The following is a 23,865-nucleotide window of genomic DNA, read 5'->3' as shown; positions in this document are numbered from 1 at the left end:
TTGATTGACAGCTCGCCCGTTTCGGGCGTGGTCGCGCTCGGAAACGTCGTTGTGTCGTCATAAAACCCCTGGAATCTCCGCGAGAATTCCAATCCCGAGCCGGGTGGTTTTGGTTTCAAAACCCCGCCCCCGTGACGTCAGCACGTGAGGTTGCGCTGGGCTATAAAGGCCTTTGGAGGCTGCGTCAGTTCCAAGCTCTGCTGTGCAACTTACACGCTCAGGTTCAGGACGCCGCATCCCTTCGCCGCGACAGCGCTTGCAGCAGCCGGTGGTACCCGGAGTCCCCGAGCCCGACACCGGAGGGCGAGATGAACGCGCTGGCCTCCCGAGCCGTCCTGAGCTGCGATCGCTGGTGGCAACCCGAGCCGGCGCTCCTGCCCCCAGGTTGACGCGTAGCCCCCCATCGGTGAGCGAGGGGTCCGAACGCCTGGGCCCCGAGCAGTTGGGGAGCTGGGGATCAGACTCCTGGTCAGTAAGGAAGAAGGGATTACCCATTTCTGGGTACCGAGACAGGAGAATTTGAGGCCGGGACCCCAGGATCCTGAGGAAGGAGGGCCTGGGAACCGGAACTCCTGTATTTGGGGAGAGATGGGACCAGGACAGATTCGAGGGCCCAGACCTACGCAGGAGAAGAAATTGGGAGCCTGGAGGCCTGAGCCTGGCGAGAGGAGGGTTCTGGAAGCCAAACTCCTGGATCCCTGGTGGAAGGGATGGAACTGGGCAGGGGGAGCCGCAGTTCTTGAGTCTCAGAGGGGGGAGGGTGATGAGGGCCTGATTTGTCGATCCTCAAGAAAATGACAGAACCAGGGACTAGGACCTTGTCCCCAAGGGAAGCAAGTCGAGGACCTGTGTTCTCAATTCTGGGGTCTGGGACTGCTGGGTCTGAGAGAAGAGGCTGGAACCTCTGACTCCTGGGTATTGAGAGAAGAGAGGTGGGAAAGCTGTGCCTCTGCTAGAGATGGAAGTGGCAGAAATCAGCAAGAATGTGGGGCAGGGACTCTCTTGTTGCTATTTGTGTTACTGTTTATGGTTGCTATGACTCAGTCCTCGCTTGATACTCTTCCCTAAATGGCTTCTAAACTATTTCCTTTGTTTATTTCCAGCACAGACAGATGGCCCCAGGCCAAGTGCCCCATCAGTCTGCCCCCTGGAGGGATACCTACCCCTTTTTCCTCCTGTCCCCGCTGATGGGCCTTCTCAGCAGGGCCTGGAGCCACCTGAGAGGCCCAGGATCTCCAGAACCCTGGCCGTGGGAAGCAGTAACCAAAACGGATCGGGGAAAACCTGGCCTGGAGAGAGAAGCTAAGACTTTTCTAGTCCCCCACCATCCCCTCTGGGGCAGGCACTTTGAAGAAGAGATTGGAGACAGTGGAGCAAGTGATGAGAATGGAGAAGCATTTTGGGGGGCCCGCCATAATCTAAAAGCCAACAGCTCTTCTCTTAAAGCAGGGGGACTTTCAGATAATGAAGATGAATATGGTGGGGAACAAGCAGCAACCAGTGTCCCTAAAGAGCAGGAAAGTGAATTCCTAGATGGCCAGCCTGCTCCCCTGTCCCCCAGCCTTCTGATAAGAACCCCACAGGACCCTTCTGAGGAGAAATCTGAGGAAGGAGGAGCTGCAGAAGACAAAGTGGTCATGTTCTTCTCTTTTCCTCCATCACACTGGGAGTGTTGTCCAGGGGAGGAAAAGGAGGAAGGAGAAGCTATAAACAAAGAAGCTTCCAGAACACCGATTTTCCCTTTATCTCCAAGATCCAAGCCCAAAACTCGGGTGTACTGTCCCAGGGAGGAAGAAGATAAAGCCATAGAGGAAGAAAGAACAGAGGATAAAGAAGCCACAAAAAGCTCCATTTCCTCCTCATTTTCAGGCTTTTGCCCCAGGGCCTGGGAGTGTTGCTCAGGAGAGGAATGGGAGGAAGAGGAGGATGAATTCAGTGATTCAGGAGCAGCTGAGGAGGAAGGAGAAGCTGAGGTTCTCTCTTCCATCCCATCCACAAGTGCCTTCATGAGGGCCTGGGTGTATCGGCCAGGAGAGGAGTCAGAGGAAGAAGACGAGGACAGTGATTCAGGAGCAGCTGAAGAGGAGAGAGAACCTGAGGGTCCTTCCTCCATCCCATCCACAAGTGCCCTCATGAGGGCCTGGGTGTATCGGCCAGGAGAGGACTCCGAGGAAGAAGGTGAGGACAGTGATTCAGGAGCAGCTGAAGAGGAGGGAGAACCTGAGGGTCCCTCCTCCATCCCATCCACAAGTGCCCTTGTGAGGGCCTGGGTGTATCGGCCAGGAGAGGACTCAGAGGAAGAAGATGAGGACAGTGATTCAGGAGCAGCTGAAGAGGAGGGAGAAGCTGAGGGTCCCTCCTCCATCCCATCCACAAGTGCCCTCGTGAGGGCCTGGGTGTATCGTCCAGGAGAGGACTCAGAGGAAGAAGATGAGGACAGTGATTCAGGAGCAGCTGAAGAGGAGGGAGAAGCTGAGGGTCCCTCTTCCATCCCATCCACAAGTGCCCTCGTGAGGGCCTGGGTGTATCGTCCAGGAGAGGACTCAGAGGAAGAAGATGAGGACAGTGATTCAGGAGCAGCTGAAGAGGAGGGAGAAGCTGAGGGTCCCTCCTCCATCCCATCCACAAGTGCCCTCGTGAGGGCCTGGGTGTATTGTCCAGGAGAGGACTCAGAGGAAGAAGATGACGGTGACTCAGGAGCAGCTGAAGAGGAGGGAGAAGCATATGATCCCTCCTCCATCCCATCCACAAGTGCCCTCGTGAGGGCCTGGGTGTATAGGCCAGGAGAGGACACAGAGGAAGATGATGATTCAGAAGCAGTTAACTCAGAGCCAAGTCCCTCACTTCAGGCTCAGAGCACCCTCCTCAGGGGCTGGACATACCAGCCTGGAGAGGACACAGAGAGAGGGGGAGAAGCTGAGCCCTGCCCCTTCCGAGTGGCCATCTATTTACCTGGAGAAAAGCCACCACCTCCCTGGGCTCCTCCTCGGCTGCCCCTCCGACTGCAGAGGCGACTCAAGCCCCCAGAAACCCCCACCCGGCATCCAGACCCTGAGACTCCCCTAACGGCCAGAAAGGTGGGTACTGAGGGCTCAAATTCTCAAGTCTTAGGGGAAGAGCTGGAAGTCCTAGGCCTGGGGGCAGAAGGCCTGAGTGCCCCAATTTCTGGACCCCCTGTGTGTTGCAGGGGATTGCATGCAAACCCTGTTGGGAGGGTTGTGTTCACTGTAATGCAATCCTTTGCAAGAGGCTGGGGCCCCATGGGAAGAGGCCCTGTGGGAAGAGGGAAGCTGTTGTGGTTCATGTCAGCACCAGGAAACAGCCTCCACCTGCAGTGAGTCACATGGAGAATCCCGTGGGTGAGTGACTAGCAGGTGACTAAGATAACAAGCATTTTTGTGCAACTAATTTTTGTTTTGGCTCTCTCTCTCCCCCCTGCCCCCCCTGTGGACACGTGTGTCTTGTGTCTGTGCTGGTCCGTCTCCAGGTCCGTTTCTCCGAGAAAGTCTCTGTCCATCTCCTGGCTGTCTGGGCAGGACCGGCTCAGGCAGCCCGCCGCGGACCCTGGGAGCAGCTCGCCCGAGATCGTAGTCGCTTCGCCCGGCGGATCGCCCAGGCCCAGGAGCAGCTGGGCCCCTGTCTCACCCCTGCTGCCCGGGCCAGGGCCTGGGCACGCTGCGGGAACCCTACCCCTCCTCTGGCCACCACACCTGCTCCTGCCCAGACTTTACCAGTCTCCTCCATCCAGACCACACCCTTGAGCCATGTTGGGGCATCTCCCTCCATTCCTGTGTCCCTATCCCCTGGCCTGGACCTCAGTGGGAGGCGTGGCTAAGATCATGTAGTTTCCTATTTATATGAACTATTTATTTTGTGTGTGTGGTTTCATACAAGAAATAAAACCTTCTGATTTGTAGCAAGCAATGTCCCCTGTGTGTATGTTACTGTCTGTATCTGAACCAACAATTATCCACCACCCGTGGGATAAAGGTGAGTACCTCAATACAGGACAAACTTTCTATTTCCCATCATCCTCAAATTTGCCTCTTCTTGTCCTGAAGCCGCTTTTGAACTAAGGGCTGGTGGGTTTTGTCACTTTTCTTTGGCATCGGCCTAAATTTTATTAAACTTGGGAGTTATCTCTCCTAGGGGGCCTGGAGCTGGGCTCACTGATCTCTAAAAAAAGGATCAATTCCAGCTTTCTGGACCTCCCTGGAATCAACTTATCTTCCTACTGGCCTTTTTTTTTTTTTTTTTTTTTTTTAGATTTTTATTAATTTATTCATGGAGACACAGAGAGAGGCAGAGAAAGGCAGAGAGAGAAGCAGGCTCCATTCAGGGAGCCCAATGTGGGACTCTTATCTGGGACCACGGGATCACACCTTGAGCTGAAGGCAGATGCTCCACTGAGCCACCCAGGTGTCCCCCTACTGGCCTTTAAATGGTGATTTGCAATCCTGGGGTCCTGGGATTGAGTCCTGCATCAGGCTCCCTGCAAGGAGCCTGCCTCTCCTTCTGTGTCTCTCATGAATAAATAAAATCTTTTAAAAGTACATAAATATATGGTGATTTGCTCAAGGCTTTCGGCTGTCCAATTTCACCTTTGTAAACCGTTCCATAAGCTGTTTTCTTACCCATAAAATGTGGCTAAAAATAGCACATGCCTTACAGGACTCTAAGGCCCCAAAAGAGCTCAGATTTATTTGCATTTTTTAATTTTTTTTTAAGATTTTATTTTTAATTCCTACATCCAACATGGGGGTTGAACTCACAACCTCGAGATCAAGATCCCACTGTTCACCCACTGAGCTAGCCAGGTATCCCAAGTTTATATTTAAAACAATCCTTTTAAAAATAAATAAAAATAAAACAATCCTCACCAAATAACCAATGTTATGTAAGTGTGCTAGTATGGTAATTATTTTCACTCTCACCCATGCACATCTTAAATTACTCATCCAAGTTTACAACTTCAACTTAGAAGTCTTTTCTGACCTCCTAAGATCTGTCCAGTAGTTCGAAGAAGAGTGGTGCAAATATCCTGCCCCCTGGCCTGCCTCTGACCCTGCCCTGCTCTATTGGCTCCCCAAGCTCCTGCCACACTATCCTTTCATTTTCCCAAACCCATCAAGCCCCTTTTCACCATAAGACCTTCGTATGAGCTCTGCCTACTGCCTGATGTGCTGATCCCTCTGGCTCTAGTTCCTTATGATTTTTCAGATGTGGCATGAAAATCACTTTTTTAGAGACACCTTAATCTGACCCAGCTGACCTGTGCTCCAGCGTGCTTTTCTCTTTTGCAGCAGAGGAGCATTTTGACTTTTTTTTTTTTCTTTTTTTTGATTGTTTAAGACCCATCCATCTTCCATGACTCTGAGTTTGGCAAAAGCGGGTGCTGCCAAGAAGCCCACCCACTCCCTGGAGCAGAGGGAGGACTGGGCCCCCAGGCAGTGTATGATGTGTTGGTTGTGTTGTGTTGGTTATGACAAACCATAACCGTTGTGCAAACGAAGGCACGCGGGGGCCCTTTCTCCAAATGAGCAGGCACATCAGCTGGTAAGGGTACAACATTTCATTGGATTACGCACAGGCCAGCTTTCCATCGAAACTGGACAAGCAGATGGCAAAGGCTTGGAGTGGGCAAAGCGGGAAGCGGAAGTCCATGGTGAACGTGTCCGGGGCCACGCGGCCAAACTGGAGCACGAGGTAGTCCACTGAGGAGGAAGTCAGGAACTAAGCCTAGCCCCACCTCTCAACTCCCTTCCAACGTCCTCTGAACTCAGAGAACTCTTACTTCTCCGAGGCTGTGCTGAGCTCCCACTACGTCCAGAAACCCTGAGGGCCATTTAAACTACAGCTCCCAGCAGGCTTTGCAACTGCGTGGAATCGGCCCTGCCTAGAAAAATGCTCAAGGGCTGCTGGGAGAAGTAGTTCTCGTCCTCTCATTACCCTTTGCCCAAGTGTATAAACTGATTCCTAGGAGCTCACGGTCATCCGGATACACGATCTGGAAGTTCTTGACCGAGGCCTGAGTGACTCGACCGTGAAAATTGAGTACGTAGGTGCCGTTCTCCTGGCTCCACAAGGGGGTTTTGTTTTGCAGCAGGATGAGCCTCTGGGTGGCCCCCCGTTGGAAGCGACTCAGTAGTGACTCCAGCCCCTAGAAGATAAAGTAGGGGGCATGGTTAACTGCCACCAATGAACTTTTTTTTTCCTCCGGACTCAGAATTTTGAGTCCCTAATCTCTCCTCTTTGACAAACATAAAAGTCTGACAAAGCCCTTCTGGCTTCACATATGACTACCTGCAAGCCGTAGGCCCTCTTCGCCCTTAGGACCTAGAGCAGATCCCCCAGACCTTCCTCCCGGCCCTGACCCAGAGTCTCAACCCAACTTTAGCCAACTCACGTTTTGTGGCTGGACACTGATTCTCTGGTTCTGGGCATCGATTTCTGGAATGATCACATTCATTTTCCGTGGTCCTCGGAATCCCAAGATGTTGGGCTCCTGGGGGTAGTATGCTGCAGTTAGCCTGGCTCTTTTCTCCCTCCCTACCGTCCTGCTTCATTCGCTCTTGTCTCCCAGACACTCACATAACACACAGCCCCCAGCTCCTCTCTGATGCGAGCGGTCTCCGGGACGAAATTCTTCCTTTCAGGATTCACCCCATTGTCAAAGATGGTGAACTTAGTGCCCAAGACATTAGATCTGCTCCAAGAGGGCAGTGGTCAGAGTAAAGGTAATTACTGTTTTGCTGTGCATTAAGTGCTTTCCTATGTCATCAATTCTTCCCATTAACCCTCTACTTGGGACTTAAGTTCCATACTCCATGTATCCATAGTGCCAGCCCCCTCTGTTTCTTTGATGAGCCATGATTTTAGCCCCCTGCCTTTTAGGAACTTTCCTGCCCCTAAGATGCAAGAATGCACTAATCACAGCCCTCTCCCATGGGGGGAACTTGGGAGTTCCACCACCTTGCCTCCCAAGAAGTCAAATGTCTCAAATGTCAGCCTCTGCTCCAAAGCCCTTACGTCCTCTTATTCCCACTCACTGTGGGGCTACCACCTGAAGAAATACACAGCCTGTCAGTCTGGCTCTTAAGATAAAAGGTCCTAGAGCCCGTGGAACTTAGCTATGTGGCCGGCTTGTCCTTTCCTCCCCTGCCCCTTCCACCACCCTGAGGCTTCTTGCTACCTGTTTCTCACACATATCATGGCTCTGCCCACCTGACTTTGCCCACAAAGTTGTTCCCATCCCGAGACAGGTCTGTGGGGTCCAGAGAGATGAGGTAATTGGAGGTTTTGCTTTTTTTTCTCTTGCGCCCAGCCAGAAGGAAGTGCTGTGGATAGGAAGAAGAGCCCATCAGAATCAATTTCTGACATCTGGTTAGGGTTAGAGGTCCAAGACAAGGAGACACCGTGTCCCCAGGACAAAGAAGAGGGTAATGGAGCAATAAGCATCCCAAGCCTTGCTGGGAGATGTGGTTCTCACAGAAGGAAATCATCAGCTGGGTCCTGAAGGGGAGCTTCACATCTTAATATCAACCCTCCCCCCCCCATCACCATGCCTTTCACCATTGGGTCCTGAGTTAGGGCTCAGTCCAGGCAGGAGTGAGCCTAACTTGTGGCAGGCTGGGCGGCTTTGGAGAACAGGGAAAAGCCTTACTTGGAACATTGCAGCGGGACTTTGGTAGGCATTTCACCTCTGGCACTACTGAGTAAAGGGAAAGCCTCTTTTGGGGGAGAGTCCCTTGGAGAGGGCTGCCACACCACACCTAGGGGGAGCTGGCCAGATTGAGAGGGGCGTGGCTTGGTTCTAGAGAAAAATCCACGAGGGGTGGGGCTTGGCTCCTATGGGCGGGGCTTATCCCAGGAATGAGTGAGGGCCTGATAGATAAGGCGGCTCAGTGAGAGGCCGGACTTGGACAAACACAACGGAGCCAATACCTCCAGGGTGTATGTAAGTGGTGGGGTTTTGGACACAGATTGGCGTGGCCTTGACTTTGAGAAAGTGGGCCCATCTCCAGACAGGAGGAGACTTAGTTACGGGCTTGGTTAGGGCCTATGCTACTGCGAGAGCAGCCTAGTTCCGTAAAGGGCAGCGCTTGGCCCTGGAGTTCACAAGTCCTAGCTCAATGATGGGCGAGACCTGGATTCGTGAAAGTCTTGACCTCTCTCAGGAAGGGGCGGGACTTGCTCCTGGGAGGTGGGGCTTGCTCGAAAGTCCGCCAGCCCGCACCTTCAGGCCGTCGGCCGCCTCCAGGTAGAGATAGTAGAAAGGGAACATGCCCTTGTCTACGCCGCGCTTGTCGCGGCTGATGCGGCACTGCACGGTGAGGCCGGGCAGAGCCGGCCGCAGCACATACGCCTCGGTGTCCTGTCCCAGCCGAGGGCCCGGCGCGCGGAGGGGCGACTGGGGCGAGAGCCCCACATCGCTGCTGCCTGCGCCGACCTCGCCTTCCGGGGCCTCGGACACCGCCGCTTCGGCCGCCGCTGGGGACTTCCTCACGGGAGACTCCGACTTCTGTTTCTTCTCTTTCAAGTCTTCGCCCTAGCCCACGCGCCAAATTCAAGGTGAGGGACGGCTGAGACCCGCCCCCGCCCCAGCCTTCCCAACTCCTGATTGGCCACGCCCGCTTGGGGCTACGCCCCTTCTCGGCCACGCTCTCTGCCCATTAGTCAAACATCTCGGCCACCTGCTGGTCGGCCACTACCTTCAGGGTCCACGCAGCCAAGCCCCCTCCTTATCTGTTCCTTGGTCACCACTAACAGCTTCCCTCTGAAACGACGCCCACTCCATCTACCGATCGAAGAATCCCTTCCAAAGCACTGTCCATTCATCTAAAACCAGGGTCAGTAAGGTCTAGGTAACATATAATATGGCCCAGAGCTACCCAACTGAAACTATCTTATTTTCAACAATACCTGAGTGTCAACTAGCCCAAACACCGTTTCGCCCCTTCCAAAGCTCGCTGCCTTTCGGTGGGTTGGATTTTAATATATGTCCTTACATCGATTTAAATCCTCCAGATTGACTTCATAAATGGCACACACACAGAGACACCGCTAGCCTAATCATAACAGGTTCCACTCACCAGGAAAAAGGCCCTCTGATTGGGCTGCAGAATTTTAGACCAACCCTCTCTAGAGTCCGAGGCTAGCCCTCTTCCTATATCCTGATTGGCAGTGCCACCTCCCACCTTGTTGGAAGCCAAGTCTCCACGTCCTAGGTCATCACCATCCATTCCAGGGTCTGGTCCTGGACTGGGTGACTCATATTCATCTCCAACATCCTGGGATTCACTCTCTTCCTCCGCACTGGCCCCTAAGGAGTGGAAGAAGCCGGAGGAAGACTCACACAGGACACTGGGGTCCCAGGGGCTTGGGACAAGGTCACCAGTACTAGCTGGAAAAGGCCAGATATCCTAGGTTCCTGACCTCTGCTTATTACTCATCACACTTATTTGCCAGATCCTCCTCCTCCCCCATGTGCATGGGTGTCCATGCTGGCTGAGTAGGTTCTGACTGCCTTGGGTATAAGGACAGGGTGGGGGATCCCTGGGTGGCGCAGCGGTTTGGCGCCTGCCTTTGGCCCAGGGCACGATCCTGGAGACCCAGGATCGAATCCCACATCGGGCTCCCGGTGCATGGAGTCTGCTTCTCCCTCTGCCTATGTCTCTGCCTCTCTCTCTCTCTCTCTCTGTGACTATCATAAATAAATAAAAAAAATTAAAAAAAAAGGACAGGGTGGGGTTCGAGCCCTCCTTTTCCCTTGTCTCAAAAAGTAAGTGCATCATATATCAGAGAGTGGAACTAAAATGGGAGCAAGGGGGATCCCTGGGTGGCGCAGCGGTTTGGCGCCTGCCTTTGGCCCAGGGCGCGATCCCGGAGACCCGGGATCGAATCCCACATCGGGCTCCCGGTGCATGGAGCCTGCTTCTCCCTCTGCCTGTGTCTCTGCCTCTCTCTCTCTCACTGTGTGCCTATCATAAATAAATTAAAAAAAAAATAAAAAAATAAAATCTGTGTAACTAATCTTTAAAAAAAAAATAAAAAAAAAAATAAAATAAAATGGGAGCAAGGGATGAGGTTTGGGGTGATAATTAAGAGTCCTGTTATTGAATAGTTGGTCATGTCATGATAATAGAAGGTCTGTCATACAATATTAGGAAATAACAAGAAAAAAAGAAATAACAAAATACTGATGATGCTACAACATAGAATAGCATTAAAAACATACTAAGCAAAATAAGTCAATCACGAAAATCATATACTATATTATTCTATTTAAGTGAAATGTCCAGAATAGGCAAATCTAAAGAGACAATCCATTAGTGGTTGCCTAGGGCTGGGCAAAATGAGGTGTGTGTGTGGGTCACTGCTAAAAAGTACAGTTTCCTTTGGGATAATAATGTTCTAAAATTGTGGTGCTAGTTGCCCATCTCTGTAAATACACTAAAAACCACGGGATTGTAAACTTTAAATGAGTAAATTGCATGGAATGTGAAATATATTTCAATAAAGCTGTTATAAGGGACACCTGAGTGGCTCAATGATTGAGCATCTGCCTTCGGCTCAGGGCATGATCCTGAGGTCCTGGGATCGAGTCCCTCATCGGGCTCCCTGCATGGAGCCTGCTTCTCCCTCTGCCTCTGTCTCTGCCCCTCTCTCTCTCTCTCTCTCTCTCTGTGTCTCTCATGAATAAATAAATAAAATCTTAAAAAAAAAAGCTGTTATAAAAAAGGGGTGGGGGAGGATTTGCCACATGGACCAGAGGACCAGATTTCAATCAATGTCCCTGAAATTACCAGGTTGTTGGTGGGCTGGCCAACCCCTGCGTCGAGTCCCTGGAGGCTCTTTATAAGGAGGTGGAAAAGTGGGAACATCCTCCACTGGGACTTCTTCCAACTCTGGAACGGAACTGTCTGGTAGCCAGAATAGGGAGAGGGACTAGAGACTGGGATTTCTGGGGTGGGGAATTGGGGAGGGGGTAGGGAAGGGGCGTGGAGATTCAGATTCCTGAGTTTTGGAGAAGGAGTTTCAGGACCTGGACTCCTGAGTGTGAGAGATGACAGGGAACATGGGGGCCTGGACACCTGGATCCTTTGGAGAGCAAGGACTGAGTTTCCAGACTGCTGGATTCCGGTGGGAGTGTAGTTCTAGGGTATAGGGGGTCCAAGGACTCGAGATTACCTGCTTCTGTCGGTGACGCCAGTGGGCCACGCTCACCGCTGCCATCTCCACTGCAGCTCACGATGCCCAGGGCACAGTGGGCACCAGAGCTCAGATGTGCCTCTGGCACACTCTCCTGGAGGAAAGGATTCCCAAGGCCTGCCCCAAGGAGAAGGTGCATCGAGGCCCATTAACACAAGGAACAAACTCCAGTCCCCTGAAAAGATCCGCTTCCTCGCTGACTCCCCGACTCTCTCCGCGATCGACCGCCCAAACGCCTGAGACCCATTCAGAACGTAAACTCCATCCTAAGGCTCAAACAGGCACACCGTGTGGCTAAATTGTTTCGAACTCCGTGCATACACAATCCCACACCGGGCTCTCCGTCCCTCCAGGACCGGTCTCTAGTGGATTATCCATGCCCCGTCCCCCGGACTTTGTTAATTCCATCCCTCCCTCTCTCCTTTTTTTTTTTTTTTTTTTTTTTTTTTTAAATTTTTTTTTTTTATTTATTTATGATAGTCACAGAGAGAGAGAGAGAGAGAGAGGCAGAGACACAGGCAGAGGGAGAAGCAGGCTCCATGCACCGGGAGCCTGACGTGGGATTCGATCCAGGGTCTCCAGGATCACGCCCTGGGCCAAAGGCAGGCGCCAAACCGCTGCGCCACCCAGGGATCCCCCCTCCCTCTCTCCTGAATTGAGTCCCTGCCTCTTCCAGGACCAGACCCCCCCGCCCACCCGCTACCCCAGGCTCCGCCCCAGAGCTCCAGGGAGCCCAATCACGGGCTTCTCTCGGGCCCCACCCTCTAATGGGACCAGGCTCCGCCCCCTCGCTGTCCCTGCCCCGCCCCCGGGCTCCCGCAGGAGTCGCTCCCCCGCCCCTAAGGGCTCTGCACTGGGCTCTGCTGGCCTCCGCTCGCGCCCTCCCCTCTGAACCCTTTGGGCCGCGTCCCAAACACCCGCAGACCCTTCCGTCTAGGCTCCTGCCCGACACTAGGAACTTTTCCTCACTGCTGTCACCTGCGAGGCGCTCCTCCCGCCTCCGCCGTCGCCGGGGCCGCAGGGAAGCGTCGGGATTGGCTAGAACCATGAGGGGTTCTTGGCGCTTCCGTCGCTGCCTCTTTTCAAAGAGCAGCCGCTAAAAAAAAAAAAAAAAAAAAAAAAAAAAAAAGCAGCCGCTGAGGGAGTGGGAAAGGGGGGTTTGGGAGCCAGGAACCGGACGGGAAGACGGGGATGAAGGAGGGCCTGGGGCAAGGGGACACATGCTCGGGAGGGAGTCCGGGAGTCCAGGCTCTCAGTCCTTAGACCCCTCCTTCCTCGGATCCAGGAGTCCTGGCACCCCGTCCTCTCTTACCCCCAGGACCTAGCAGTCCTGCCCTCCAGAACCCTTGTTCCTTAGAAACTTTAAACTCCCATCACCAAGGTTTGCTTCTTTAGGGTCCCAGATTCCTATTTTCTCATTTCCTAATTGCAAACTTGAGGCTTGGAGAGAGCCAACGAGGGTCAGGAGTCCCAGTGCCACTCCTGGGGTTGGTGCTCCTGGAAGCTTATGGAGGTTGGAAGGGGGCAGTGGTGGCATAGTACCTGCTGTTCCAGCTTCTGCAGCCTCATGGCAGCGAACTCATCCCCCATTGCCCTGAGAGAGGTGCAGGCCATGGTGACAGGAAGCAGGGCACCCCGGCTGCCCAAGAGTCCCTCCTTCCCTTCCTTCTTCTTGCTCAACTTAGGGTTCTGAGGACTTTTGAGGTCACAGAAGGTGCAGAACCTGAGCCGGCCCCACCAGTTCTGAAGCTCTTTTTTCCCAGCATTGGCCTGTCTAGAATCCAGGAGTCAGAGACCCCAGGCCCCTCCTGTCTCAAGATTCAGGAGTCCAGGCCCCCAGCCCCTCCTTCTTCAGACCCACCAGTCTTCATTTGTAGACCCCTCCCTTCAGGACCAGGAAGTCCAGGCCCCCAGCCCCTTACCACTAGGCTAATAGCGCTGAACCTGAAAACATGGTCATGAAGCCAGAGTTGAGTGTGGGCACAATCCAACTTTAAGTTCCTCCTACCCTCATCCCCCCCCCCCCCATCTTGTTTCCCCACTCACTCTTTCCTCCATATAACATTCTCCTGGGACATTCTAGAGAAGCAAGAACAAGGAGGAGTCAGGACACAGACCCAGCATCCCAGTGGACTCTGCCCTCCAAAACTTGATCTTAAGCTTTAAATTTTCTCAGGAAGCCCAAATTCCAGTACCTACTTTTGTCAGGGACCCAGAAGCCTGGTTCCAGTTTTCATTGTTTTTTTGGGGGGGGGTGCCCAGGAATCCAGTTCTCTCTCCCCCTTCTATACTCAGGCCTGGGAACTTAGGACTCTAGGCCCCAGACACTCGACCCCCATTGACCCTAGACCTCCAGCACCCACCTGCCTGGGTTCCTGGAAACTCCTTTCCTACTGCTTGCAGAGGCTTTTCACATTCATGTCTCGGCACCTTGCCTCTCTGGCCAATTTCTAAACATACCTAACCTTCTCTTTAGCTGAGGACCTAATCTCTGGGTCTCTGAGAAGTAAGCAGGCAAAGAAAGAGGGCTCAGAGGGGCCTGCCCTAATCCCCTCCCTCCTGGCCCTCTACACTCCACTTCCAACAAAGCAATGACCCCTGGCCTCCACTGTAGCCAGGCAACCCTGCTCCAGGGGTTCTGACTTGGAAGGGCATGCAGGTATTTCTTAAAGGGACCCAAGAGGGGCAGCTGGGTGGCTCCGTGGTTGAGCATCTGCCTTTGGCTCAGGTTGTATCCCAGGGTCCTAGGATCAAGTCCCACATCAGGCTCCTCTCAGGGAACCTGCTTCTCCCTCTGTGTATGTCTCTGATTCTCTTTCTGTGTCTCTCATGAATAAATGAAACCTTTTTTTAAAAAAATTAAAGAACCCAAGAGAGCCAGCATCGCTGGGTGGCATATGTACACTACATATGCAAGGCTTATATATTAGAAATTTATAAGATGACATGTGCCGACTGCCACCGATCTGTAACTTGTAGTCACTTCTTGTGGCAAAATAAACGGGGAAAATCTTACAACTGCCAGACGAAGGCAGGGGCCTCGTTGCCCGCGGAAGTTGCTTCATTTCCCCCTGCCTGCAGGGAATTGTAGTTCTCTTCCAATGCCCCCGCTTTCCCTTTAGCCCAAGAGGCAGGCAATGTGGCGTCAAGAGGTAGAGCTTCCGAGAAAGGAGGCGAGATTTTCCAGAACAGCCGAGCGACTTCGGCAAGGGGCGGGCCGCCGGACCGGGCCTGAGCTAACGCGGACCAATTAGGCTGCTCGAGGGCGGGTCCTCTGCGGGCAGGTGGGCGTGGCCTAGGGGGGAAATCACCGGAACGCACCGGAGGTCCTAGCCCCGGAGACGCCCTCTGCGGGGAAGGAAAGGTGAGGTTCTGGGGTGAGGGGGAGTCCTAGATTGGGTCCCGGGTCGGAGCGAGCGGGAGGAGGGGACCAGAGGGCTGGAAAACTGGGTCTCGGGGAGGTTGGACCGGGCACCAGTACTTCTAGATCCTGGCTAAGGAGGAGGCTGGGGGCCTGGATCTTTGGTTCTGGGGGGAAAGGGGTTGAGATCCGGGATCCCTGAGTCTGAGCGAAGAGTCTGGGTGCAGGGAGCCAGGATTCCTGGGGTCTAAGGACCGAAGAGCTGGAGGTGTGGAATCATGTGTCCCGGGAAACGAGACGCTTTGAGTCTTGACTCTCAGAAGGAGGGGGGTGGGTAGGGGCGGCACCGGGGTCCGGGGGAGTAGGCGACCTGGGACAGACCTCATCCACCTCTCTGCCCCCCTCCCCCACAGGTCACGCCGCCATGCCTTCCTCTGGGCCCCGCGCAGCCCTGCTCCTCCTGCCACCGCTACTGCTGCTGCGCGCTGTGCTGGCGGTGCCCCTGGAGCGGGGGGCGCCCAAGCAGGAGAGCCCTGCGACCGAGAGCCCTGTGAGTGGCCCTGCCCTGTTCTCCAGCCAGGTGTTTGCAAGTGGTACTACAATTCCCGCCGATTCCCGTCGTCCGTGGGTGGATACTTCCCCCACGGACGCGCCTCGGAGTTGGCCTGCCAGTCTTTGCAGTCCCCGGGGCTTTGACGTGTTGAAAAACTCGGGCCCCGGGGGGAATATGTGTGTGCATAGTTCTAAGTCCTTGGCTCTGGGATGTGGGGAATCAGGTCAGATTTTAAGTGACAAATCTGCTTTATCCCCTACCTGATTCTGTATTCTGTTAAGCCCCTGCCCCCCTCCTCAAGAAGGAATCCAAAAAGAAAAGAACTACATTTCCCAGTAGCACCTTGGGCAGGTGGTGGTAGTTAACCAGGTGCTCTCTCCCTTCATAGAGCTCGTGGCAGTTGTTAAAATTATGAAGGTAATTCCAACATGGGGTTAGCAAAGGTTCTGAATCCTTTGGTCTTAGGAATTTGGAACTTTAAAGATCCTCAAGGCCAGTGCCCTGATCTGTGGCCTGAATCCTCCTACAGCTCCCCCATCAGTAATGGACACATTATTATATCTGGAAAGGATCATTCCTTGCTCCTGTGTGGCGGTCCAGACCTTGTGAATTAGGCCTCTGCTTGGTGAAATCTTTGCAGACACAGAAGGGCACCCCCCCTTTTTTTAAAGATTTTATTAGAGAGAGAGAGAGAGACAGTGAGTGAGCATGGGGGGGGGGTGGTAGATAGAGGGAGAGGGAGAAGCAGACTTCATGAGCAGGGAGCCTGAGGTGGGGCTTGATCCCAGGACTCAGAGATCATGACCTGAGCCAAAGGCAAACGCTTAACCCAGGTGCCCAAAATTGAATTTCAGATAGGAGTGAATAATTTTTAATCTGAGGACACTCCAGCAGTATATTAAACTATAAGTTATTTGTTGTTTATCTGAAATTTAAATTGAACTAGGCATTCTAGCTGTCCTGACAAGGTCACCTAGCTGGTGATTGGAAGATTTGGGATTCTAGCCCATTGGCCCATTGGCTAAATAATCAAAGATGCCCATACCTTGGGCCACATGGCTGGTTGAGTCAGTAGGGCATGTGACTCTTGATCTCAAGGTTCTGAATTTGAGCCCCATATTGGGTGTAAAGATTTCTCAATAAATAAATAAACTTAAAAAAATAAAAGATGTCAACACCTTAGTTTCCAGAACCTTATCAGGTGAAAGAGTATTTGCAGGTGTGATTGAAACAAGGCTCTTGAGATGCAAAAGTTATCCTGTATTATCCAGATGGGCCCAACACAATCACAAGTGTTCTCTACAGGGGAGGCAGGAGGATCAGAGGCAGAGGTGATGTACTGACGTGAGCAGAGGTCACAGTGATTCAGGGTCATGTGCCAAGGAACACAGGCAGCCTCTAGCAGCTGGAAAAGGCAAGGAAACAGATTATCTCGTAGAGCTTCCAGAATAAGCTCAGCCTTACCCACCCATTTTGGACTTCTGGCCTCTACAACTCTAAGAGAATACGTATTATCTGTGTTGCTCTAAGCCACTTAGTCTGTGACACCATGTTACGGAAGCAATACAAAATTAGTACACCACAGTGGCATGGCTGAGTGATCAGCTACTGATTATCAAACACGTACTGTGTGCTCCTCTACATACAAAATGATAGCGTTAGTAGATTGAGTGTCTCCCGTGTCCTTAGGATCGTACCAGGCCATTTATCTCCTGTACTTTTCACCATGGAGCTGAGAAATAGGGAATTTATTGCCTATTTTATTCATTTTTTAAAAGACTTTATTTATTTATTTGAGAGAGAGAGAGAATATGAACAGGGGAGGGGGAGAAGGAGAAGCAGCTCCCCACTGAGCAGGGAGCCCCACATGGGGCTGGATCCCAGGCCTCTGGGATCATGAACGGAGCTGGAGGCAGATGCTTTACTGACTGAGCCACCCAGGTGCCCCTTATTGCCTATTTTATTTATTTATTTATTATTAATTAATTAATTAATTAATTTTAAGATTTTATTTATTTGTTCATGAGAGACATAGAGAGAGACACAGGCAGAGGGAGAAGCAGGCTCCAAGCAGGGAGCCCAATGTGGGACTCGATCCCGGGACTCCAGGATCACACCCTGGGCTGAAGGCAGGCGCTAAACCTCTGAGCCATCCAGGGATCCCCATTATTGCCTATTTTAAAATGGAAGAGGGAGACCCAGGAAGAAGAGCGTGCCACCCATCTACACATGGAAGGTCTGGGTCCAGGAGCCTAGGGATTTTTTCTGTCTGGTTCACTAGCTGTGTCCCCTATCACAGTACCTGGCACACCAGAGGAGCTCGGTGAAAGCCTAATGAATGATGAATGAGCGTATGCTTCGCCGCTTGCCATCAAATACTGGGGTGTCCACTCTGAGTACGCACTCTGTGCAGTGTCCGGCTGGGTGTCTCCCATGTGATTTTTCCCTCATCTCCACTAATGGCCTGGGAAGAGACGAAGGCTGTGGCCCAGAGCATTAGGCAGTTTGCCTGGGGTTACAGGGCAGATGGGGATTCAAACTAGGGTTACCCCATGGGACAGACCTCTCTCTTGCTCCAAGCAGGGGGTCTCTGAGTCCTTCAGCTGGCACCCAAGGGAGCAGGGCCCAGGTCCTACACGCAGGGAGGAACTGGAGAGGGGTGGGGGCCGGGCCGCTATGTTCATTCCTGTCGCCTCAGGACACGGGTCTGTACTACCACCGGTACCTCCAGGAAGTCATCAACGTGCTGGAGACAGATGGGCATTTCCGAGAGAAGCTGCAGGCTGCCAATGCCGAGGACATCAAGGTGCGGCTGGGTGCAAGCCAGGTGGGAGGGCACGAGGGGTGCTCGCTCGGAGGACAGAGTCCAGGGAAGGAGCAGTTTCCCTAAATGGGCCATGGGGCTCTGGTGTTCACAAAACGGAGGAAGAGAAAGGGCTTCTTTTCGGTGCCACGCAGCTGGGAAGGGATTTGAGGAACGCAGAATTAAGCATGGATGCAGATGGCACAGGCTCCCAGTGTCAACTCTACCCTTATGCGCTATGTGACCACCGTGTGCTGTGCCTCAGTTTCCCCATCTGTAAAATGGGGGTAACAGCAGAACCTGCTTCGCGGGGTTCAAGTTAGGATCATCCAAGGTAAGACATGTAAAGGGCTGACACACACAAGGTAGCATTTCTTGTGCCTGCCATGTGCATGTGGTTCAAATGAGTGCTTGGTGTAGTGTGCTCTGCTCAGGAAAAATTCAAAACATAGGAGGTGCTCTTATGTCTCGCGTCACCTCCAGCTCATGTGAGGCCTCCAGGGGGATAAGACTGCCCTCGTTTTACAAAGGTGGACACAGAAACCTTGGTGGCAGTGTTTGTCCTCCCGATAGGCCCAGTCTCACTGCAGGGCTGGAGATGTGGGCCCTCCCCCATGAGGAGATGGGGTTGACTGCACACCCCCACACAGACACAGATAACCCCCTTTGGGTTCAGGTGTATGTGGGAATGCCCCACCTGGAGGAGCCTCCTTGAATCTCTACACCTCTGTCCAGGAGAGGGCCTGATGGGAATGTGGCCCTGCTCCCCCCACACCTCCCAGCCCTCCTAGGAGTCTTCATCTGTCCCCATCCACCTGGCCACCAGTGAAGGACTGGCAGCACCAGAGACCATAGAGCCCAGCGCCTCCTGCTGTCCAGCTGGGAAAGGTGAGGTACAGACCCCTCACTCCACTACAGCAGGCCCAAGGTCATACCACTGGGAAGTGACCTTGTAAACAGAGTGGCCATTCAGGCAGGTAGGTTGTGGCATGGGACGGTGCCCACTTACAATCCCAGCTCCTCTTCATGTGCTCCAGGAGAAGCAGCTGTATCCTCTGTGCCTTGGTTTCTTTCTCAGGAACCCCAAGCCCTAATACATTTTCTCTGATGTGAGAGGTGGTTGCATGGGTCAGCGGAAATCCCTACTTCAGGTGCTCATTCCCTCAAATCCTAAGGCCGTGGTGAATGTCAGTCATCATTCTTGGTGGTGGTAATAATGGCAGCTCCAGTTTGGAGGCCCAGAGCAGGAAAAGGATGTAGGGAGACCTGATAGCTGGCATACTCACTATTTGAGGGACCTCGGGCAAGTGGGTTCTCCTGCTGGGCCTCAGTAGATCCATCTGTAAAATGAGGTTGGGGACAGGATCAGAAGATTGGCCCAGGGAGTCCAGCCCAGGGCTTGACCCAGAGGAGATGTTTGACTGGTTGAGGTTGTTAGGACTATCACTGTGGTCACTGTGTCCTGTGGCCTCTCAGGGGCCACAGCCACTGCGGGCTGGGGAGACCCAATGTGAGTCTCAAGTGACTGAAAAAGTAGCCTGAGGAATGACAGCCGAGGGCGCTGGGGATCCCCAGGGAGGGCATAGTCCAATCTGACAAGTGAAAGGACTTCTAGGGCAAGGATGCCCTTTGCCCAAGTGAGGTTTGAAACCTGAGTGGAAATGTCCATGGTATAGAAGTTAACACTGGGGCACGGGGTGTGTGTGTGTGTGTGTGCGAAGGAGTGGCATGCCAGACAGGAACTGTGTCTACAAATGAAGCATTCTGGTACCTTCAGCTGTCTGCCAGCCCTGATCACTGATGCACGGAGAGGGGGAAATGGGGCTGGAGAGGTGGGCGTGTGGTCTTGAGTGCCAGGCCCAGGAATTCTGTCCTGGGGACATCAGGGAGCCATGGGGCCTATGAGCAGGAGAGGGATGAGGGCAACTCTGAGAAACACACAAAATCTTTTTTTTTTTTTTTAAAGATTTTATTTATTTATTCATGAGAGTCAGAGAGAGAGAGAGAGAGAGAGAGAGAGGCAGAGACACAGGCAGAGGGAGAAGCAGACTCCATGCAGGGAGCCCAACATGGGACTCGATCCTGGGTCTCTAGGATCGTGCCCCGGGCTGAAGGTGGCGCTAAACCACTGAGCCACCCAGGCTGCCCTTTTTTTTTTTTTTTTTTTTTAAAGATTGTATTTATTTATTCATGAGAGACACACAGAGAGAGACAGAGACATAGGCAGAGGGAGAAGCACGCTCCTTATGGGGAGCCAGATATAGGACTTGATCCCAGGGTCCTGGGATCACGACCTGAGCCAAAGGCAGACATTCAACCACTGAGCCACCCAGAGACCTAATTTAAAGTGACAGGAGGGCAGCTCGGGGAAAGCACCTGGCGGCAGGGAGGGGGGCCAGGGAGTTGCTGGGAGGTTCTTTCCAAGGGAGATGCCATGTGCTTTGAGTTTTGAAGGACAGTAAGGATCTGCTTAGGCTTGAAAAGTGATGGTGAGAGAGAATCCTAGGCAGAGGAACCAACCAATCCTAGGCAAAGGCCGGGAGGTGGGAAAGAGCCTTGAGCATAGGGGCTGATGCCCTGTGAGCGTTGCTAGAACCAAGTGTGATTTGATGGATGATGGAAAATGGGGCTCAAATGCCAGGCTGAAAGGCTGGACCTTATCTCAGAGGCTGGGGGAGGGGGTAGGGCAAGGGTCAAGCCTTCCAGGCATCAGACAGCTGGTAGAAGGTTCCAGAGAAGGTAGAAAAAGGATGAGGCTGCCCAGTGTGCCCCCTTCCGGGCTCCCAGCCTGATCAGTCCCCTCTCTCCACTTGGGCAGAGTGGAAAGCTGAGCCGGGAGCTGGACTTTGTCAGCCACCATGTCCGCACCAAGCTGGATGAGCTCAAGCGACAGGAGGTGTCTCGGCTGCGGATGCTGCTCAAGGCTAAGATGGATGCGGAGCAGGAGCCTAGTAAGCAGGGGCAAGTGGAGTGGGTGGGGTGGGTGAGGTGGGATGGCCTCCTTCCAGGGGACTCACTAACTCCCCCCATAAGATGTGCACAGAACATTGATCGAGTTTTCTTTCTAGAACAATCTACTGCTAACATAAGGTTGGTAGGTTGTTTTTTGTTTCTTAGTTTCAGTTTTTTAATTTTAATTTTTTTATTTATTTAATTTTAATTTTTTTTTTAAGATTTTATTTATTTATTCATGAGAGACACACAGAGAGAGAGACACACACACAGGCAAAGGGAGAAGCAGGCTCCCTGTGGGGAGCCCTATGCGGAACTCGATCCCACGACCCCAGGATCACGCCCTGCGCCAAAGGTAGATGCTCATTGACTGAGCCACCCAGGTGCCCTGAGAGGCAGGTTTAGATTCCAAGATCCCACCCTTTTTCTGACATTCCTAGTTAGGGTTGTTGGAGCATGTGTCTGGACCATACTCTTTTTAAAATAGCTTTATTGAAAAAATAAAAAAATAAAAAAATAAAAATAAAAAAAATAAAATAGCTTTATTGAAATATAATTCATATGCCATTTAACGGGTACAATTAAACAGTTTTTAGTATATGCACAGGTGTGTACAACCATGACCAAAGTTGAATTTGGAGCATTTTAATCATCCCAAAAACAAATCTTGAACTCTTCTGCCCTCTTCCCCCAATCCCCCCACCCAGCCCCTGTAATCAGTAACCTACTTCCTATCTTTCTGGATTTGCCTATTCCTGGATATTTCATATAAATGGAATCCTACCACCTTTTGTGTCTGACTTTCACTTCACGTAATGTTTTCAAGGTTCATCCGAAATGTAGCATGTGTCAGCACTTTCTTCCTCTTTAGGGCCAAGTAATATTCCATTGTATGAACAGACCATGTTGGCTTTATCCATTCGTCAGTTGATGGGTATCTGGATTGTTTGCACCCTTTGGCTACTGTGGACCGTGGTGTTATACTTACTATATAGCTCTGTGGTATGTTCTGGTACCGTGTGTGACAAAATGTAAGAACGTGCCCCCTCTCTTGAGATTGACCTAGGCCTGTCCTTTCATCTCCTGACACCTTGTGTTATGGATGGGGACACTGAGTGTTGGTGGATGGCTTTGAGGGTTAGTAGGAGAGCTGGGCTTTGTTTTCATTTCTTTTTTTTTTTTTTTTAAGATTATTTATTTGAGAGAGAAAGAGAGAGAGAGAGAACATGAATGGGGTGGGAAGGGCAGAGAGAGAAGGAGAAGCAGACTCCCCTCTGAGCATGGAGTCCAATGTGGGGCTCGATCCCAGGACCCCAAGATCCAAAGTCAGATGCTTAACCGACTGAGCCACCCAGGCACCCCTGTTTTCAAGTCTACCTGACTCCACCCATCCGTTCGCCAAACATGTCACAAGTCCTGCTGTGTGCTGAGCATCAGGCAGGTGCTGGAGCTCTAAGGTGACCAAGCCAGCCTGAGTACGGACCCACACCTTCTCTGTCCTGCTGTTTTAATTACTAGCTTCAGAGTCTGATTTGATCTCTAATAAATTCAACATCCTTTGTCACTAATGAGAAAAATACTTCCTATGAATTTGCTTCCGATTGTGTCCATCACGATAAAAGCTGTGTGCTTCAGTATTTGTTCCTTCACCAACTCAAAGCATCTCCAGAGTGACCAGTTTGCACATCCATTGCTGCCCATTGGATCCTGCTTGGATCACACAGTCACCTCCTCCTTGGACTCCCTGCTCCCACCCCTGCTTTATGTCCTATTTCCCCACCCACCCCACCCCTTATACCTCATCAGCAGCCAGGGGGATCCTGTTAATACCTGTAGCAGTTTCCTTTGGCCACTGTAGCAAGTTACCATGAATATAGTGGCTTAAAACAGCACATACTGATATCCTTACACTCGGGAGGTCAGAATCTGAAATCAGTTTCACTCAGTGAAAATCAAAGTGTCAGTGGGGCTGCATTCCTCCCAGAGGCTCTAGGGGAGAGTTTGTTGCCTTGTCTTTTCCACCTGCTAGAGCTGCATTCCTTGGCAGGTGGCCCCTTCCTACATTCTCAAGGTTGGCCGAGTAGCCTTTGTATTCAGCCATCTCGTGGCCTTCTACAGTAGTCGGGTCCCCCTGTGCCTCCCTCTTTTTTTTTTTTTTTTTAATTAATTTATTTATTTGAGAGAGAGAGCACGAGAGCTCTGAGGGCATGAATAGGGGGAGGGGCAGAGGAAGAAAGGAAGCAGGCTCTGTGCTGAGCTTGGAACCCAGCTCAGGGGGCTTGATCTCATGACCCTGAGATCATGACCTGAGCTGAAATCAAGAGTTGGACACTTCACTGACTGAGCCACCCAGCCACCCCCACCTCCCTCTTAGAGGGACCCTTGTGATTACATCAGTTCTCCTGGGAAAGCCGGGACAATCTCCCCATCTCAGGATCCTTAACTTAATCACATCTGCAAAGTCCCTTTTGCCACAAGAGATCTCATATTCACAGGTTCCAGGGTTTAGGGCGTGGGCATCTTGGGGGCCATTATGCAGCCCACTATAGCACCCAGTCCACATCCTGTCCCTCCTCCGCTTAGAACCCACCATGGCTCCCCAGTGCTCCCAGGCCCAAATCCACAGCCATCACTGCTGCTCTGCCCCTCCCTTCACAGGTGCCCTCTCTAGACCCTCTCATGTCAGCATTTTTAGTAACACTGGTGTGCAGCGTGGCTCTGTCCCCTCTGGACCTTGGCCCATGTGCTTCCCTCTGCCTGGGACATTCTTTTTTAGGGCTCTTTTCGTGACTGGCTGAGCTTCGATCTCAGCTCAGATGGCACCACTTCAGAGGGTCCTACCCTTGGTGTTGCCTGAAGGAGGCTCCATTCGTTTCAGACTTGTGGTCCTTGTGTTCATCCTGTGATTGTTGTCTCTCTCTTTCCTGAGTGCTGGGGGCGAGGGGAACCGATCCCATTGCTGTCTGCTTCTGGTTGTGTCCACCT

At 52.2% G+C, this 23,865-nt stretch overlaps 3 protein-coding genes across 10 annotated transcripts in view; 2 read left to right on the top strand and 1 right to left on the bottom strand.

The window, feature by feature from the left end:
• The first annotated feature begins 151 nt into the window (after positions 1-151).
• On the top strand, positions 152-3,924 carry PPP1R15A (protein phosphatase 1 regulatory subunit 15A). 2 transcript variants are annotated; one of them, XM_072772119.1, is made up of 3 exons: positions 152-406; positions 1,104-3,077; positions 3,488-3,924. In XM_072772119.1, the coding sequence occupies exons 2-3, from the start codon at positions 1,113-1,115 to the stop codon at positions 3,833-3,835; spliced, it is 2,313 nt and encodes a 770-aa protein (XP_072628220.1). In that variant the 5' UTR covers positions 152-406; positions 1,104-1,112; the 3' UTR covers positions 3,836-3,924. The 2 variants fall into 2 exon arrangements, with proteins under 2 accessions (XP_072628220.1, XP_072628229.1); XM_072772128.1 differs by having other exon boundaries at positions 176-468.
• Positions 3,925-5,557: 1,633 nt separating this feature from the next.
• TULP2 (TUB like protein 2) lies at positions 5,558-14,425 on the bottom strand. 7 transcript variants are annotated; one of them, XM_072772143.1, is made up of 13 exons: positions 13,575-13,750; positions 13,258-13,290; positions 12,754-12,805; positions 12,190-12,307; positions 11,191-11,328; positions 10,806-10,922; positions 9,198-9,322; positions 8,237-8,548; positions 7,225-7,337; positions 6,592-6,706; positions 6,407-6,505; positions 5,989-6,160; positions 5,558-5,714 (listed from the first exon to the last, which is right to left on the bottom strand). In XM_072772143.1, the coding sequence occupies exons 2-13, from the start codon at positions 13,287-13,289 to the stop codon at positions 5,581-5,583; spliced, it is 1,527 nt and encodes a 508-aa protein (XP_072628244.1). In that variant the 5' UTR covers position 13,290; positions 13,575-13,750; the 3' UTR covers positions 5,558-5,580. The 7 variants fall into 7 exon arrangements, with proteins under 7 accessions (XP_072628244.1, XP_072628246.1, XP_072628245.1 ...); XM_072772145.1 differs by having other exon boundaries at positions 10,806-10,907; XM_072772144.1 differs by having other exon boundaries at positions 13,579-13,750.
• NUCB1 (nucleobindin 1) overlaps positions 14,417-23,865 on the top strand; it is a 22,108-nt gene continuing 12,659 nt past the window's right edge. The window contains exons 1-4 of the mRNA XM_072772189.1: positions 14,417-14,575; positions 14,986-15,122; positions 17,824-17,931; positions 20,747-20,879. Coding sequence (XP_072628290.1) covers positions 14,997-15,122; positions 17,824-17,931; positions 20,747-20,879 — 367 coding nt within the window. The 5' untranslated portion in view covers positions 14,417-14,575; positions 14,986-14,996. The remainder of the gene's footprint in view (positions 14,576-14,985; positions 15,123-17,823; positions 17,932-20,746; positions 20,880-23,865) is intronic.

The sequence above is a fragment of the Canis lupus genome, chromosome 1, assembly GCF_048164855.1.
Source record: "Canis lupus baileyi chromosome 1, mCanLup2.hap1, whole genome shotgun sequence".
Taxonomy (NCBI): Eukaryota; Metazoa; Chordata; class Mammalia; order Carnivora; family Canidae; genus Canis; species Canis lupus.
Note: the sequence above shows the minus strand (reverse complement) of the source record. Positions and strands in the feature narration are given on the sequence as shown.

Coding starts and splice junctions, on each gene's coding strand:
- PPP1R15A (XM_072772119.1), top strand. CDS start 1,113: ATGGCCCCAGGCCAAGTGCCCCATCAGTCTGCCCCCTGGAGGGATACC. Junction 3,078..3,487: donor CTCCCCTAACGGCCAGAAAG/GTGGGTACTGAG, acceptor GTCCGTCTCCAG/GTCCGTTTCTCCGAGAAAGT.
- TULP2 (XM_072772143.1), bottom strand. CDS start 13,289: ATGTCCCAGGAGAATGTTATATGGAGGAAAGA. Junction 10,923..11,190: donor GGCGTCACCGACAGAAGCAG/GTAATCTCGAGT, acceptor TCTGGCTACCAG/ACAGTTCCGTTCCAGAGTTG. Junction 6,707..7,224: donor AACTTTGTGGGCAAAGTCAG/GTGGGCAGAGCC, acceptor CTCTTGGAGCAG/ATCTAATGTCTTGGGCACTA.